The sequence below is a fragment of the Chlorocebus sabaeus genome, chromosome 11, assembly GCF_047675955.1.
Source record: "Chlorocebus sabaeus isolate Y175 chromosome 11, mChlSab1.0.hap1, whole genome shotgun sequence".
In the NCBI taxonomy this organism is placed as follows: domain Eukaryota; kingdom Metazoa; phylum Chordata; class Mammalia; order Primates; family Cercopithecidae; genus Chlorocebus; species Chlorocebus sabaeus.
In genome coordinates this window covers 19,518,108-19,532,923 of record NC_132914.1, presented here as the reverse complement: position 1 = coordinate 19,532,923, position 14,816 = coordinate 19,518,108, and the positions used below count along the sequence as shown (strand labels likewise).

Sequence of the window (14,816 nt, the reverse complement as noted above, 5' to 3'; positions counted from 1 at the left end):
CCCCGATTCTTGAGGGGAAGGAAGTAGAGTGGAAGAGGATCCAAAATTACTAATAGTCCTTCATGTGAGCTAGATTTTTGATATTTGTTGGTTTCGTGGAAAATCCAAACCTAATGTCATTTATTGAAATTCACCCTCTCGTGGATGGTCCAGTACTGAATTGAGTTATGTAAAATATCATTTGTGGAGTGATATTCATTTGTGTACCTTTTCAGTTCAAAACAAAGTCAAAAGTTTCTCTCTCTCTTTCTCTCTCTCTCTCTCACACACACACACATACACACACACACACACATATACACACACACAGCCTTAACCCTGGCCACCTCTCTATTATTTCTGGAATCCCATATTCTATAAAACTCTTTTAGTTTCTAACAAATGTCTTGGTCTTTATGATGGTCACCACCATGAAACACAGTTACTTTACACTTTCTTGCATTATTCATAAATATTCCCCAAGTAAAATTACTTTTTACACTTTTCCCATTTAAATTTGCATTGGGTGAGAGACATCTCTACAGATTGCTCAATTTTAGGAAAATAACCATTCCCCAGAAACACAAACGAGTCAAATCAAGATAGTTACCAGGAGCAATTCTTTATATTATCCAGTTGCACAACACACTTCTTGAATAAATGACATATCCTAATTTAGGATACATCACCAGATTCAAGTCAGAGAGTATCCTCTGCCAGTCAATAAGAGTGCGGGTCACTGGAAGATCCCTTCGTAGAATTTTTCTCAGGGCTTCATTGGATAACTCCTGTAATTCTTCCAAGACTGCAGCTTGAAATTTGTTCTCTTGCTCTTCCACAAGCCTTGCAAAACTTAGAGCCAGTTGAGCTTGGTTAACTATTTCCAAGCTTTCTTTCAGGTCCTTGGATATTTCAATATGAAGGTTGACACACCTGAAGAAGTGAGCTTGCACAAATATTCTTCCTGTTACTTGGGTTAGAAATGGGTTAACTTGGAAAATCCATTTAGATTTCCAAAGTCCATTCCAGCACTCTTCTGTTTCATAGTTGTGATCTTCAATGCAAGCTATCAAGTACTCCTTACTTTTGACAGTTTTTCGCAGCACGTTGCAATTTCCTTTTGGATAGTGGTCATTCACATACAGTTTTAAGGCACACAGAACAACAACTCTCAGATATTCTGTCTCATTCCGAATGATACCGTGACTTTGGATGTCTTTCAGCTGATTTTGAAGCAGGTCATATCTGAAAGAAAGTTTGCTTTGATGGTCAAAAAATCGGTAGTCGCCCATTACATTGTGGTGAGACAAGAGTACTGGATTTCCATCGATGCGGAGTGGTACAGAATATTTTTGGCAGTGTTGGTGGCCTGCACACTCACCTTGATGGTGCATAAGTTTTTCATCACGGATAAGCAGACAGAGATCATCAAAGGCATTTACAAATTCCCCTGGAGGTGCCTGTAATAACAGTCTGCGAATTATTCTTTCCTTGTCCTTCCTGCTCAGCACGCTAAGTGTCATGTTTGGTTGCAACAGAAGCAAAGCTTCTGAAATGAAGAGTGTTCAAAGGATAAGAAAACATTCCATGAGACACCTTTCCTATCAAGGTGTTAACACTGAAGCTGAAGGTTATTGTGTCTACCCATGAAAGCAGGCAGTCTAGCAAGGTCTGAGCCTCCTGATGAGGTCATAAGAAGCTTTCCTTGTGAAGTGTGGAACCTCTGATGATATCACAATGGGTATTCAGACCAAAAGGAAAAAATGACAGTCACCTGACAGTGTGGTGCCCAGCCAACCAGCTATACCTATTTTGAAGATTTTAAGAACTTAGCCTCCTGAACAGTCTTCTTCGAAAGTGGTGTGTCTCTGTGTGCATTATATGTTGTCAGGGATCTAGAGAAGCAGCCCAAAGTTTCAAGAGTGACAGCACTTTGCAACTTCAGGAATCACAATGGTGTTGATTTATACTCAGGCTCTCAGAGTAGCTGCCCAAACCCACTGGAAGCACATTACATTGTGATGAAAGGTTTGAGGGGTTTAAACAAAATAGTAAAAAATAAAATGAGATACAATGGCAGTTCATGGAAAAATGCCAGACATCAGGGAAAGCTGCATTTTCAAATATTGTGGGTTTGGAGATGGTCAGAATGTAAGAAGCCAAACAATTTCAAGGGCAGGGTAGTGCAGGTACTACATCTTGCTTACTGTTTCTACGGTGAAGTGTGAGCTAGCTTCAAAGAACAGAGGCAACAAACCTCTGTGTGTTCTCTGCTTTCTCCCTAGAAAAGTGGTAACAGCTGAGGAGTATCAAGAAATTATTTTCTGCAAAGGGGCAGAGTTAATTGTATTTGGGACCCGTAACAGCACCTATTGGGGAAAGACTTCTAAGTGAGGAGAAACGGCTCTACAGGTCATGAAACTATGGAAATGAAATATCCATTGAGAGCTTCTTTCTGTCCCTCTTCTTTCTCCTGATTATCCTCTTTATTTGATGCTGTTATTTTTTTCCAAGAGTTCTGAATTTAAATCCTCTTCATTTAAGCTGAACTGCTTGTTCGATGTCTGTTCTGAGCTTTTCTAACTTTCCTTACATTCTGGTATCTTTTTCTTACAAGAAAATGAGCTTTATTTATTCTATTAAGTCATAACTATTAAATTTAAGGAGATCTCAATACATTTTAACAATCTGAAACTGAGTAGTTTTGCACAATTTTTACCTATATCTTTTATAATTTTAGTGATAATTGTCATTATCTCATTTCGATCTTAGTTTTTCAAATGGAAGTGTCCTAACTTTTGTAGTTTATCTATGATAAGTAAGCTTTTAAAATTTTTTTTGTTTTCTCTTTCATACCAAATATACCCTTACCATGGTATTTTTGATGCTTTTTGATGGTACTTAAAATGTTACTGTCTTGAGTGTGTGTATAGCTGGGCATTTGACTAATGTAGTAATAATAACTTTATCAGTCATGGTTACTATTTATTGAACACTAAGTAGCAGAAACTGTGTTCAGTGACATATTAGGAATTCATCTAATACTTCCACCTTCCTTAAGATTCAGAGTTAATTTGATCACCTTTCTGGATTAGAGAACTAAAACAGAGAGATCAGGTGAGAGATGATCTTGAAGTCTGGTTGCCTCCCAACTTCATGCCTTCAAGCAATCGATTGTAATAATGCTTTAATTATTTTCTAAGTAATGACTTTAATTCTCAAATTTTAACTTTAATTCTTTTTTTGCATTTTTATTGTGCTATACCCTTTCATACCTTTACTATAGCATAGTAACTACTTAATTAAAAAAAATTATTTATCATACAATTATCCTATAATTTACTTTAAGCATATTCTTTAAAAATAAAAATAAGTACAGTAAATCAAATGTTTCTTTAGGAATTTTAAATACTCAGTGCCTTTCTATGAGAATTTCCTTAACTTTTTGTGCTTTCTACATGGTTTTTGTCGAAGATTCAGGATGACTTTAGAGGCGGAAAAATTAATCTAGAAAAAACTCAGAGGTTACTTGAAAAATTAGATATTCGGTGCAGTTATATTCATGTGAAACGGATATTTAAGGTAAGATGATATCCACCCCCTGCCTATCCTATCCTAGGAGGAACTTAATCCAATGTGAGTAAATGTCATATAAAGGTTAGTCTCTTAAGAAGAAAAACAATTAATTATGCTAACTATATTTACAACCAAGATGGAGAGCATTTCAGTAGAAGGTAAAATTAGTTGTTGAGAAAATCTGAAATAATACCAGGAAATCAGTTTAGAATAATTTCCTGAGAATACAGAAATGCTAGCATTAAACCTAGGATTGGATGTCTAACTACATCAAAATAATAATGGTAACTGTATTCGATGTTAGTGATTTATAGAATCAGTGGTGAATAAGCCCAAATTTAGCAGAAGGGAGGAAATAATACAGATTAGCACAGAAATAACTAAAATAGAAAAGAGAAAAATTAGAAGAAATTGAGGAAATTGAGACTTGTTTTTTTGAAAAGTTAAATAAAATTGACACATACTTAGTAAGAGTATGAAAAAAAGAGAGAGGACTCAAATAAATAAAATCAGAAATGAAAGCGGAGACATTACAACAGATCTCACAAAAATGAAAAACACATAGGGACTGTTATGAGCAATCATATACCATAAATTTGGACAATCTAGAAAAAAAGAGAAATTTGAAGAAACATACAACCCATCAAGATTGAACCAAGAAGAACTAGAAAGGTTAAAGAGACCAGTAGCAAAAAGGAGACTGAGAGGCTGAGTGCAGTGATTCATGCCTGTAATCCCAGTGCTTTGAGAGGCCAAGGTGGGAAGATCACTTGGGGCTAGGAGTTTGAGATCAGCCTGGGTAACATAGTGACACCCTATTTGAAGACTTAATTAGTAATCAAAAACTGCCCAACGAAGAAAAGTCCAGGACAAAATGACTTCACAGGTGAATTCTACCAAAGATTTCAAGAAGAATTAATACCAATCCTTCTGAAATGCTTCTAAAAAATTGAAAAGGGAACACTTCCAGTTTTATTTATAAGGTCAACATCATCCTGATACCAAAGCTGAACAAAGACACCACAAGAAAACAAAACTTTAGGCCAATATTGCTGATGAACATAGATGCAAAATTGCCCGACAAAATAATAGCAAACCAAATTTATAGCACTTTAAAAGGATCATATTCCATGACCAAATAATATGTGTCCCCGGCATGCAAGGATGGCTCAACATACAGAAATCAATCAATGTGATACACCACCTCAACACAATGGAGTATAAAAATCACATGATTATCTCAAAAATATAGAAAAAGCATTTGACAAAATTTAACTCCCTTTCATGATAACTCTCAATAAATTGAGTATAAAAGGAACTTAACATAATAAAGTCCATATATGAAAAGCCTACAGCTAATATCATATAAAATAAACTGAAAAAAATTTTTCTAAGATCTAGGAAAAGGCAAGGATGCCCACTCTCACCATTTCTGCTCAAGATGGTACTGGAAATCCTAGCCAAAGTAATTAGTCAAGAAATGAAAATAAAAGGCAATTACATTAGAATGGCAAAAGCAAAATTATCTCTATTCACTGATGACACAATCTTACATGTAGAAACTTCCGAAGATTTTGTCAACAAACAACCAGAAGGCCAGGTGTTGTGGCTCATGCCTGTAATCATAGCACTTTGGGAGGCTGAGGTGGGTGGATTACCTGAGGTCAGGAGTTCAAGGCCAGCCTGGCCAATGTGGTGAAACCCCATCTCTACTAAAAAATACAAAAAGTAGCCAGGCTTGGTGGTGCATGCCTGTAATTCTAGTTACTCAGGAGGCTGAGTCATGAGAATTACTTGAACCTGGGAGGCAGAGGTTTCAGTGAGCTGAGATCGTGCCACTGCACTTCAGCCTGGGCAACAGAGCGAGAGTCCTCAAAACAAAAAAACAAAACAACAACAACAAAAACAACTGCTAGAACTATTAAATTCAGTAAAGTTGCAAGATACAAAATTAGTATGTAAAAATTTGTTGCATTTCAATTCATTAACTCTGAACTATCCAAAAAGAAATCAAGAAAACATTTTCACTTACATTAGCGTTAAAAAATATAAAGTGCTTAAGAATAAATTTAACCAAGGAAGTGAAAAACTGGCACACCAAAACTGTAAACCATTGAAGAAACAAACTTTAAAAGTTACAAATAAACAGAAAAACATCCCATGTTAATATATCCATACTACCCAAGGTGATCTACAGATTCAATGTAATCCCTACTAAAATCCCAATGACATTTTTGTTTAGTTTTTATAGGAACAGAAGAAACAACCCTAAAATTCCTATTGGAACCAAAAAAAACCCTGAATAACCAAAACCAATCTTTAAAAAAGAAATATAAAGGTGGAGGCATCACAATTTTTGGTTTCCAAATCTATTTAAAATACTGTAGTAATTGAGGCCGTATGGTAGGGGCATAAAAACAAATATATAGACCAATGGAACATAATAGAGGGTCCAGAAATAAACCCCTTCATATATAGTCAACTGATCTTCTGCAAAGGTACTAAAATACACAGTGAGGAAAGGATAGTCTCTTCAATAAATGGCACTGGGAAAACTGGATATTTACATGTAAAAAGTGAAATTGGACTCTGACCTTATCCCATACTCAAAAATCAACTCAAAGTCCATTAAAGACTTAAACTTAAGACCTGAAACTATGAAACTCATAGAAGAAAATAGGAAAAAAGCTTTTTGACATTGGGCTTGGCAAGAATTTCTTAGATATGACTCCAAAGGAATAGTAACAAAGACGGGTAACAAAAACTTGTCTGAAAATAGAAAAGTGGGATTACATGAAACAAAGTGGCTATTGCACAACAAAAGAAATAATCAACAAAAATGTAAAGGCAATTTACAGAATAAAAGAAAATATTTGCAAACCATATATCTATCTGATAAAGGAATAGTATCCAAAATTGAATCCCACAACTCAATAGAATAAAAACCCCAGGTAACCTGATTAGAAAATGTGCAAAGAGATTGTATAGACATTTCCCTAAAGAAGCTATACAAATGGCCAACAGGTATATAAATAGGTGCTCAACATCACTAATCATCAGGGAAATGCAAATCAAACCACATGAGATATCACCTCATACCTGTTAGAATGATTATTATAAAAAGTATAATAGAAAAGTGTTGGCAGGAATGTGGAGAAAAGGGAACTCATATACTATTGGGGTGAATGCAAACTGGTACAACCACTGTGGAAAACAATATGGAGGGTCTACAAAAATTAAAAAAGAACTGCCATATAATCCAGCAATCCCATTTCTGGGTATATACCCAAAGGAATTGAAATCAAGAGATATTTGTACTCCCATATATATTGCAGCATTATTTTACAATAGCCAAGATATGCAAGCAATCTGTCCATTATGAATGAATAAAGAAAATATAGTACGTACATACAATGAAATATTACTTATCCTGAAAAACTAAAGAATATCTTGTTATTTGTGACAACATGGATAAAACTAGAAGACATTATATTAAGGGAAATAAGCCAGACACAGAAGGACAAATAGTGCATGACACCACTTATGTGAGGCATCTAAAACAGTCAAACTCATAGAAGGAGAGAGTTGAATGATAGTTACCAGGGCTGAGGGAGGGGGAAAACAAGGGAGTGTTAGTCAAAGGGTATAGTTTGTCCCAGTGTGCTACTGAACAGCATTGTACCCGTGATAAATAACACTGTGTTGCATATTTAAAAGTGTAAGAGGGTAGATCTTAGATTGAGTATTCTTATCACACACAAAAGTAATAAAGAGGGTCCAGGTGCGGTGGCTCACGCCTGTAATTCCAGCACTTCGGGAAGCTGAGGTGGGCAGATCGCCTGACCTCACGAGTTTGAGACCAGTCTGTACAACATGGTGAAACCTTGTCTCTACAAAAAATACCAAATATTAGCTGGACCTGGTGGTGTGTGCCTGTGGGCCCAGCTACTTGGGCTACTTGGGAGGCTGAGGTGGAGGGATCCTTTGAGCTCAGGAGATAGAGGCTGCAGTGAGCTGTGATGGTGCCGCTGCACTCTAGCCTGGGTGACAAAGCGAGACCCTATGGGGAAAAAATAATAAAGAGGGCAGAAGGAAACTTTTGGAAGGAATGGATATGTTTGTGGCATAGATTGTGTTGATAAATTCATGGCTGTATACTTATCTCCAAACTCATCAAGTTGTATACATTAAGTATGTATACTTTCTGTGTGTCAATTATACCTCCATAAATTGACTTAAAAAATCAAGAAGGAATATATAATCTGAAAACATGTTATTTCACTTATTCCCCAAGAGAAAATCATCCAAAAATTATCTTTGTTTGAAGAACTAGTAGGAGGGAAACCTGGCTCAATTCTGTCACTAGATGACAGAAGGAAGGATCATTAACAAAATTAGGAAAAGCCATGTTAGCTGAATTTTGTACTAGGAAGATGTCAAATTTCTTGGAGAATCAGGCAAGAAATCTAGACTGGCCAATCCAGATCATTAGGAACATTAAAATCCTGAGTATGATTTTGTTTTTTGAACGTGAGTACTCAGATGACACAATCTGTGTTGAAGTTGTTATTGGTTACACAAACTGGGAAAGATCTGACATTTTAGCCTCCTTGCAAGCTAACAAATTGGCCTGATGTAGCTCTATGGAAGTTGGTGGAAGCAGGCTTGTGGGTCAAAAAAAAAAAGAAAAAAGACAACTTATTACTCACAGAAATGACAGTTGTCAGAGTATTAGCATTTTGATGTTATTTCCCCAAGCCCCAGTTTTTGAAGTGTGGTATGAAGAGGAACAAGTGACGCACAGTGGGTTGGGTTCTAGAATAGTTACCTTAAGGTTAAGGGAACTCGGGTCTTTTATGGTGGGCAGTAGGTCTACCTGATCTTTGCCCTGTAGACTGTCATTGTCATTATTATAGGGAACAGTAAACAAAACTGCTTTTTTTTCTCTGGAAGGAGACACTATCTTTACCAAAGCTGTTCGCTATACAAATGTCCTTGAAAATCTAGTATGGAAGAAAAGCAATCAATACCTGTGCTCAGAAAACACATAGAAACACAAGAGACCTATGGAGAATTGTCTTCCAACAACCACTTCTCTCAATAAGATTTAGCCCTCAAGTTTACAAACCACAAAGAGGAAGTTAAAAAGGAAAAGCTGTGCTTCTCAGGACACCCCAGTGAAAACAAAAGTTGCAGAACTGTTTCTCTGAATCCAAGCAGTGCGTGTGGCCATAAGGTATCAGAATTTTAATCAATTCATGACTAATACCACATTCAAAGAACACAAGTTTTTATGAAAATCTTTACATGTAGGATTTTCCCTCCGGTAGTATCTTCCAAAGGGAGAAAAGCTATTGCTTCCTGATTTAATAAAATTTACATTAAAGACAAAATAAAAATAGTATATATTGAAATGTGTATCACGTGTGAAGTGTTGTAAATATTATTCAGTGATTATCAGGTTTCTTTATGTTATCTTCAGGGCAGAGATATCTGAAGTGAAATTTAGTAAAATACATGCCATATTTAAAAGCATTACATAGAATGCTCGACCATTGTCAAAGTACAGAAATGGCTCACTAATTGAAATGTATGATTATGGACATGAGCAGGCCTGAAGATCTATTGTTTATCAAAGCCTTTTTGGAGTGGCTATGAAAATAATATTAATTATAAAAATTAGAGAGGCAGATTTTGCTAAGAATACTTCAAAAACCTCCTTAAAATAACTGTAAGTACTTTAGAAGCATAAATTACATATACAAGGCTGATAATCATGATAAACTATTCTTATCTATTAACATAATTCTAGAACCACTAATTTAAAACTTTGTCGCCTAAGGCTAAATTGCCATGTATGCATTAACATGTTGATTAAGTAGAATCCTTAGGGAAGGTGTATTGGTTAACTGTATTTTATGGATAGTTGAAGATTAAGCTTCTTACACATTCAGCTCACTTACTTCAACTCTTGTTGCTAATTTTTTCTCACCTTATGGATGCACCTTTTCCCAGAGTAAATAAAAGGAGTCCTAATCAATCTTTGGTGATCAAAATCTTCTAGTCTCTCAGAGCACTAGAGATTCTTGACTCTAAGACAATCTAGCCATTTACTACTTGGCAAGTTAAAAATCTCTCTGAGCAAATTTCGTAATCCGTAGAATGGGACTACTAACATAGCTATCTCACATGATTGTTGTGGATATTAAATAAGATATTATGTATGAATGTACCTAGTACCAGGCATGAACAAAGTAGGCGCTCAATAAATATATGTAGACGCTGCATCAGTTAAGTATACACAATTGAATTACATTTGTTCATTTTCTAAGTAGCTGATGTAAATTCTGACATGAGTTTATTTTCTTACAAGGTGACATTTTATTATAAATTTGAGTAAAGAAAATAAAACTTTATGATCTTGGCAGTATATTCTAAACTTCTTTCTACAAGATTAATTATTGATTCATGGTTTCAGCAGCAATTCTCTAAGATTTTAAAAACCCCTTTACTAAAAAAGACTATCGCTTTTATCATGCAATAGTGTTTATAGCATTTAAAATATTTTATAGGAAATATATGTTATTTCAATACACAGTATGAGTGTTGGATTACACTTTTGATTGTTGGCTGAGTAAGAAATAGTATCCTTTGTAATTTCAGGATTTTTTTTATAGGATTTGCCTTGAGTCTTCCAAATCTCTGAGGAATTAATAGCCACTATTAAATCTATAGTATGTGCTGACACTCTGTAGGAAACTGAATTGTAAAAAGTGAATAAAGTGTTATCTCTCTTTTAAGTGCAGAAAAAGGAATGCAGAAATTACTGTTTTCTAAGTAGCTTATAATATATCTCATGGGTAATACTACCAGGGAATCTGAGAAGGGACTCTATTTAATTTGGGCTTTTATAGAAGATGCCATGATGGAAGTGGCATTCTTGCTGGACCTTGAATAAGAAGCAGTATATATGGAGTATGTGGAAAGAGTGCATGGAGAATAAAAAGTAATCACATATGACTGGAGTACAGGATGCATGAAAGGAAGTGGTAAGAAATAGTTGCAAATGACAGTTGTAGCCAGACGATGGAAACCTTGAATGGTAGACCATGGAAATTATACTTCTTTTTACAGGCAAGGGGTACTCACTGAAATTTCTTGAGTAAAGAAATATTACATATTTTAGGATAAATAACACAGCACTAGTTAGAATGGATTGGAAGCTAGTATTCAGAGAGAGAGAAATTATTTCTCTACTGATTCTGCCCTACGAATCTGCTACCTGGAATCAACTCAGCCCCTTATATTCTGTTTGGTTCCACCTTAAGTTTATGGTTTCTTACCTTGGTCTTCCACAATGTAAACTTTTAAAAAGTCTCATCTAAAAAATAAATAGCACCATATTCTCTTCTAATGTTACATTCTCTGTTTTAACAGATAAACCAAAAGAATCCTTTACATTTCTTTCTCCACTTGTTCAATGATCCATTGCAATCCGTTTTGCTTTCATACCTATCTTGAAGATCTTTTTAGGTCAAAAATGTTAAATCCACTGGTTAGCTTCTCTGTGCATTTCACTTATCCCTGTTTTTAAAAAATTTCCTTGTTCTAACTTCTATGACATCATTCTCTCTCAATTTTCTCTTAAAATTTGTGACCAGTCCTTCTCCTTCTGTCCTGTGACCATTCCTTCTACTCTCCTCTTAAAGTTGAGCTCTTTGTATCCTTTATTTTTACATTACAAACTTTTCCTGAGCTATCTTATTGACTCTCAATGGCTACTTCTTAAATAGGAACAAGTTCCAGGTTTTCTATCCTGAACTTCAAAGACATGTAAATGGCACCATTTATTCATCATCTGCCATGATGTAGACACTGATTAGGTTTGGCACTCATTTTATTAAAAACATACAAGGAAGTTATTGTTATCTTCTTTTTACACATAAGGATATTGAGCACAAGAATGTTGATATAATTTCTTCATCTCTCACATAACAATAGAAACTCATGTCTGGGTCTGTCTAACTCCAAAGTTATTATTGTACTTTCTTCTATAGCTTATTGTTTTCCTCTATCCCTAACCCACAACCATTTGCCTACTGGCTGTCTCTGCTTAGATGTTGTCTCAGATGTACTTCAAATTTAATATGTTTAGGGTGAAACTCATCTTTCCCTTTTAAACTGTCTTTCTTCCTCTATTTCTTTGCTTGGTGACAGCAGCACCGTTCTCTCAGTTATCTAAGCAGAAATTGAAGAGATTTTCAGATTCTTCTTCTGATCCTATCTTTTTAGGTCCATATACTTGCCACACCATGTCAATTGTCTTGAAGTACTTACTACTTATTGTGGTCCTCAGACCAGAAATGAAGCTGATTGCATTTCAACAAGTCCCAAGGTGACTCATATGTACATCAAAGTTGGAAAAACCCTACAGATTGGTTTGTTTTAAATTCCAACATCTACCTTCTACACTGCTGCCACAGTAATCTTTCTAGAACAAAAATCTATGTGATTTCTCTTAAAACTAAAAATCAATAACTCTTTATTCTTTCCAAAGTCTAAGTTTCTCACTGTGGCTTCCGAGGACCCCTGGGATTCAGCTGTGCCTCCTGCCTTATCTGCTCCTGCAGCTTCACTAACATTCTCTCCAATTACACTCTTCTGTTTTGTACTTTGTACCTTCATTTGCTCTGATCTTAACAAATAGAATTAGCCCCCTTCCTCCCTAATTTCAGGCAAATATCTTCCTTCTCATCTCTAAAGACTTAGCTCCAGGATCACTTTTTCTATAAAGATTCTCCTTTGACACTCCAGGAAGAATTGTCCAACTTTCCTTATTGTGTTTATTATCTATAACATTTATTTTATTTTTAAAATTAAAAAAAAAATTAGAGACAAAGTCTTGCTTTGTCACCCAGGCCAGAGTACAGTGGTGTGATTATAGCTCACTCTAGCCCTGGACTCCTGGGCTCAAGGGATCCTCCTGCCTCAGCCTCCAGAGGAGCTGGGATTACAGGCATGCACCAATGCACCTGGCTAATTTTTTTTTTTTCACATTTAGAGACAGGGTCTCACTATGTTGCCCAAGGTGGTCTCAAACTCTTGACCTCAAGTGCTCCTCCCACCTTGACTTCCCAAAGCTTGGGGATTACAGGTGTGAGCCAGTGTGCTCAGCTACAAAGTTTACATTTCGCCACCTATACACTTCCACGCCTACTTTCTTTTTTTAGACTATATGCTTCCAGAGGGCACTGACAATATGTTACTTTTGCATCCTTATTACCCAGTATACTATCTGACTCATATATTTGGTAGGGAGGAAAGGGAAGAAGAAAAGGAAAAAGACAAACTTGTCAAACAATTTAAACTAGTGTCAGAGTCTGGGAAAAAAGAAAGTGGCAAGTCATGTCGTTTCCTGTAATATAATTTGAATGTATTTAAGCTTTATTTTTAGTATAATTTTAGATACAACCAACTTTAAAATGCTGTATCTTACATTAAAAGTAAATTCTGTCTTGATAAATCAGCTTTCTCATCACGTTATTTATTTTAAATAACATTTCATATTTTTACTAGCAAACTGAGCATTGGAAATGGAAGATGGTGATAACATGGAAAGCCTTCATTCTGTTTTCTGAAAGTATACACTCAGAATGACAGTCAATAGAATTATTTTGTATTCTTTTTTCCTTGTTTATTCAATCATTCATTTAAACATATAGTAATTAAGCTCCTACTCTAGGTAGGTCCAGTAGTAAGCATTGGGAATAAAAGGAATAAAATATCTACCTTCATGATATGCACGGTTTTGAAGTATATGGTGTATTTCTGAATATATAAGACATAGAATGAATTGTTTGGGAAAGTGCTTTTTGTAATGCTTTGCAAAGAATAACCACTTAAGGAACATTTTTTAAAGAGGAGAAAAATGATTTCTCTTATTATATGTTGTACTTTTAATGATTAATATGAAACATTTGAAAGGTGGTAGTAAACCCTGAGGTGGGACCTGAGATTTTGCATATCTTCTGGAATATGCATTTTTAAATCTCTTTTCCTATCCTCCTTAAGTCTAGGGAGATACTTAACTCCTTTATCCAATTGTTGTCTAAATACAGTTATTTCATCAGATTCATAAAACTGGGTGGTAGGCCACATTCTGAATATCTCCAGTCAGGCAGGCACTTTTTAAAGTCCTGAGGATACAAGAAACAAATGACAAACTCACTGTCTGAGGCAATTCTAGGATGAATATAGAAAAGGGCTGTCATTCCAATCTAATAAGGCCTGTAAGAGAAGAAAGTGGAACCTTCTAAGAACTCAGAGAAGGGATATTTTAATGTAACATGGGGAGGAGATACAGAGGACCTAGGAAGATTTCTAGAGTGGGTGACACTTTTTCAAGGATTAGTAGAAATTGGTAATTTAAACAGAAAGAAGGATATTCCAGAAAGAAAAAACAAACAAACAAACAAACAAATATCTGTACCATAGCAAGAGATGGTTTGGTATCTGTGCTAAAACTAATTCAGAGCACCTGAAGTATGAGGTGCAAGGAGGAAAAAGATAAGAGCAGAAATCATCCATGACATTTTAGATAGCCTTGGATGCTACACAATACAGTTGGGGTTTTGTCTTGAAGACAAAGGAGGTGCCATGAGAACTTTAAGAGGGAGTTGAGATGGTCAGATTTGTATGTTACAGAATTTATTTCTGCATATATATTGTTAATCTGTGTAATGGTATACGCACTTTTTTTCTTCCAACTGCTCCTCTGGGTGGTCTTATAGTTAGTTAAAAATCCTGGTCTACCTTTGTGGCTGGGGACAATTTACCTAAGATTTTTGCACTTCAGTTTTCTCTTATAGGGGAGTCTAGTACATTGGCAGTCTGAGCTGCTATCACGTGCCTCAGCACTCAAATTGCACCTTCTTTCTTATTGCTTTTCTTCTCCCTGCTTCCCTTGATCATGAGGCTGCCATGTCCTATTTTTCTTCCCCATTGTTACTTGCTCCTTGTTGCTTTCCCTTTCCATTCTCTTTCTACAAAAATTAGATCTTCCCCTCTTCAGTGATACAACTCTCACTATTTTGTGTGGTTTTCATTTTTCTGTATTTGACTTTCAATTCTTCTTTGATTTTGATCAATTATAGTGATCCTTTGGATTCGTGGAATTTTGTTGGATTTATATCTCCAATTCTTTTTAGTATCAGATGGCAATTTTGACCTTTCAGAAGAACACGAGACAAAACAAATTATCA

The 14,816-nt window shown here is 35.5% G+C and overlaps 2 protein-coding genes across 4 annotated transcripts in view; one reads left to right on the top strand and one right to left on the bottom strand.

Moving 5' to 3' along the window:
- Nucleotides 1-582: 582 nt before the first annotated feature.
- On the bottom strand, nt 583-1,652 carry CAPZA3 (capping actin protein of muscle Z-line subunit alpha 3). Its single transcript, XM_007967796.3, has one exon. The coding sequence runs from the start codon at nt 1,500-1,502 to the stop codon at nt 603-605; it is 900 nt and encodes a 299-aa protein (XP_007965987.3). The 5' UTR covers nt 1,503-1,652; the 3' UTR covers nt 583-602.
- Nucleotides 1,653-1,758: 106 nt separating this feature from the next.
- The window catches only part of PLCZ1 (phospholipase C zeta 1), a 53,226-nt gene continuing 40,168 nt past the window's right edge, over nt 1,759-14,816 (top strand). For 2 of the 3 annotated variants that reach the window (XM_007967800.3, XM_007967801.3), the window contains exons 1-3: nt 1,759-1,839; nt 2,265-2,413; nt 3,438-3,561. In XM_007967800.3, coding sequence (XP_007965991.1) covers nt 2,403-2,413; nt 3,438-3,561 — 135 coding nt within the window. In that variant the 5' untranslated portion in view covers nt 1,759-1,839; nt 2,265-2,402. Of the gene's footprint in view, nt 1,840-2,172; nt 2,414-3,437; nt 3,562-14,816 lie in introns of those variants that run through there. The other variant, XM_037990305.2, reaches the window with a different exon arrangement.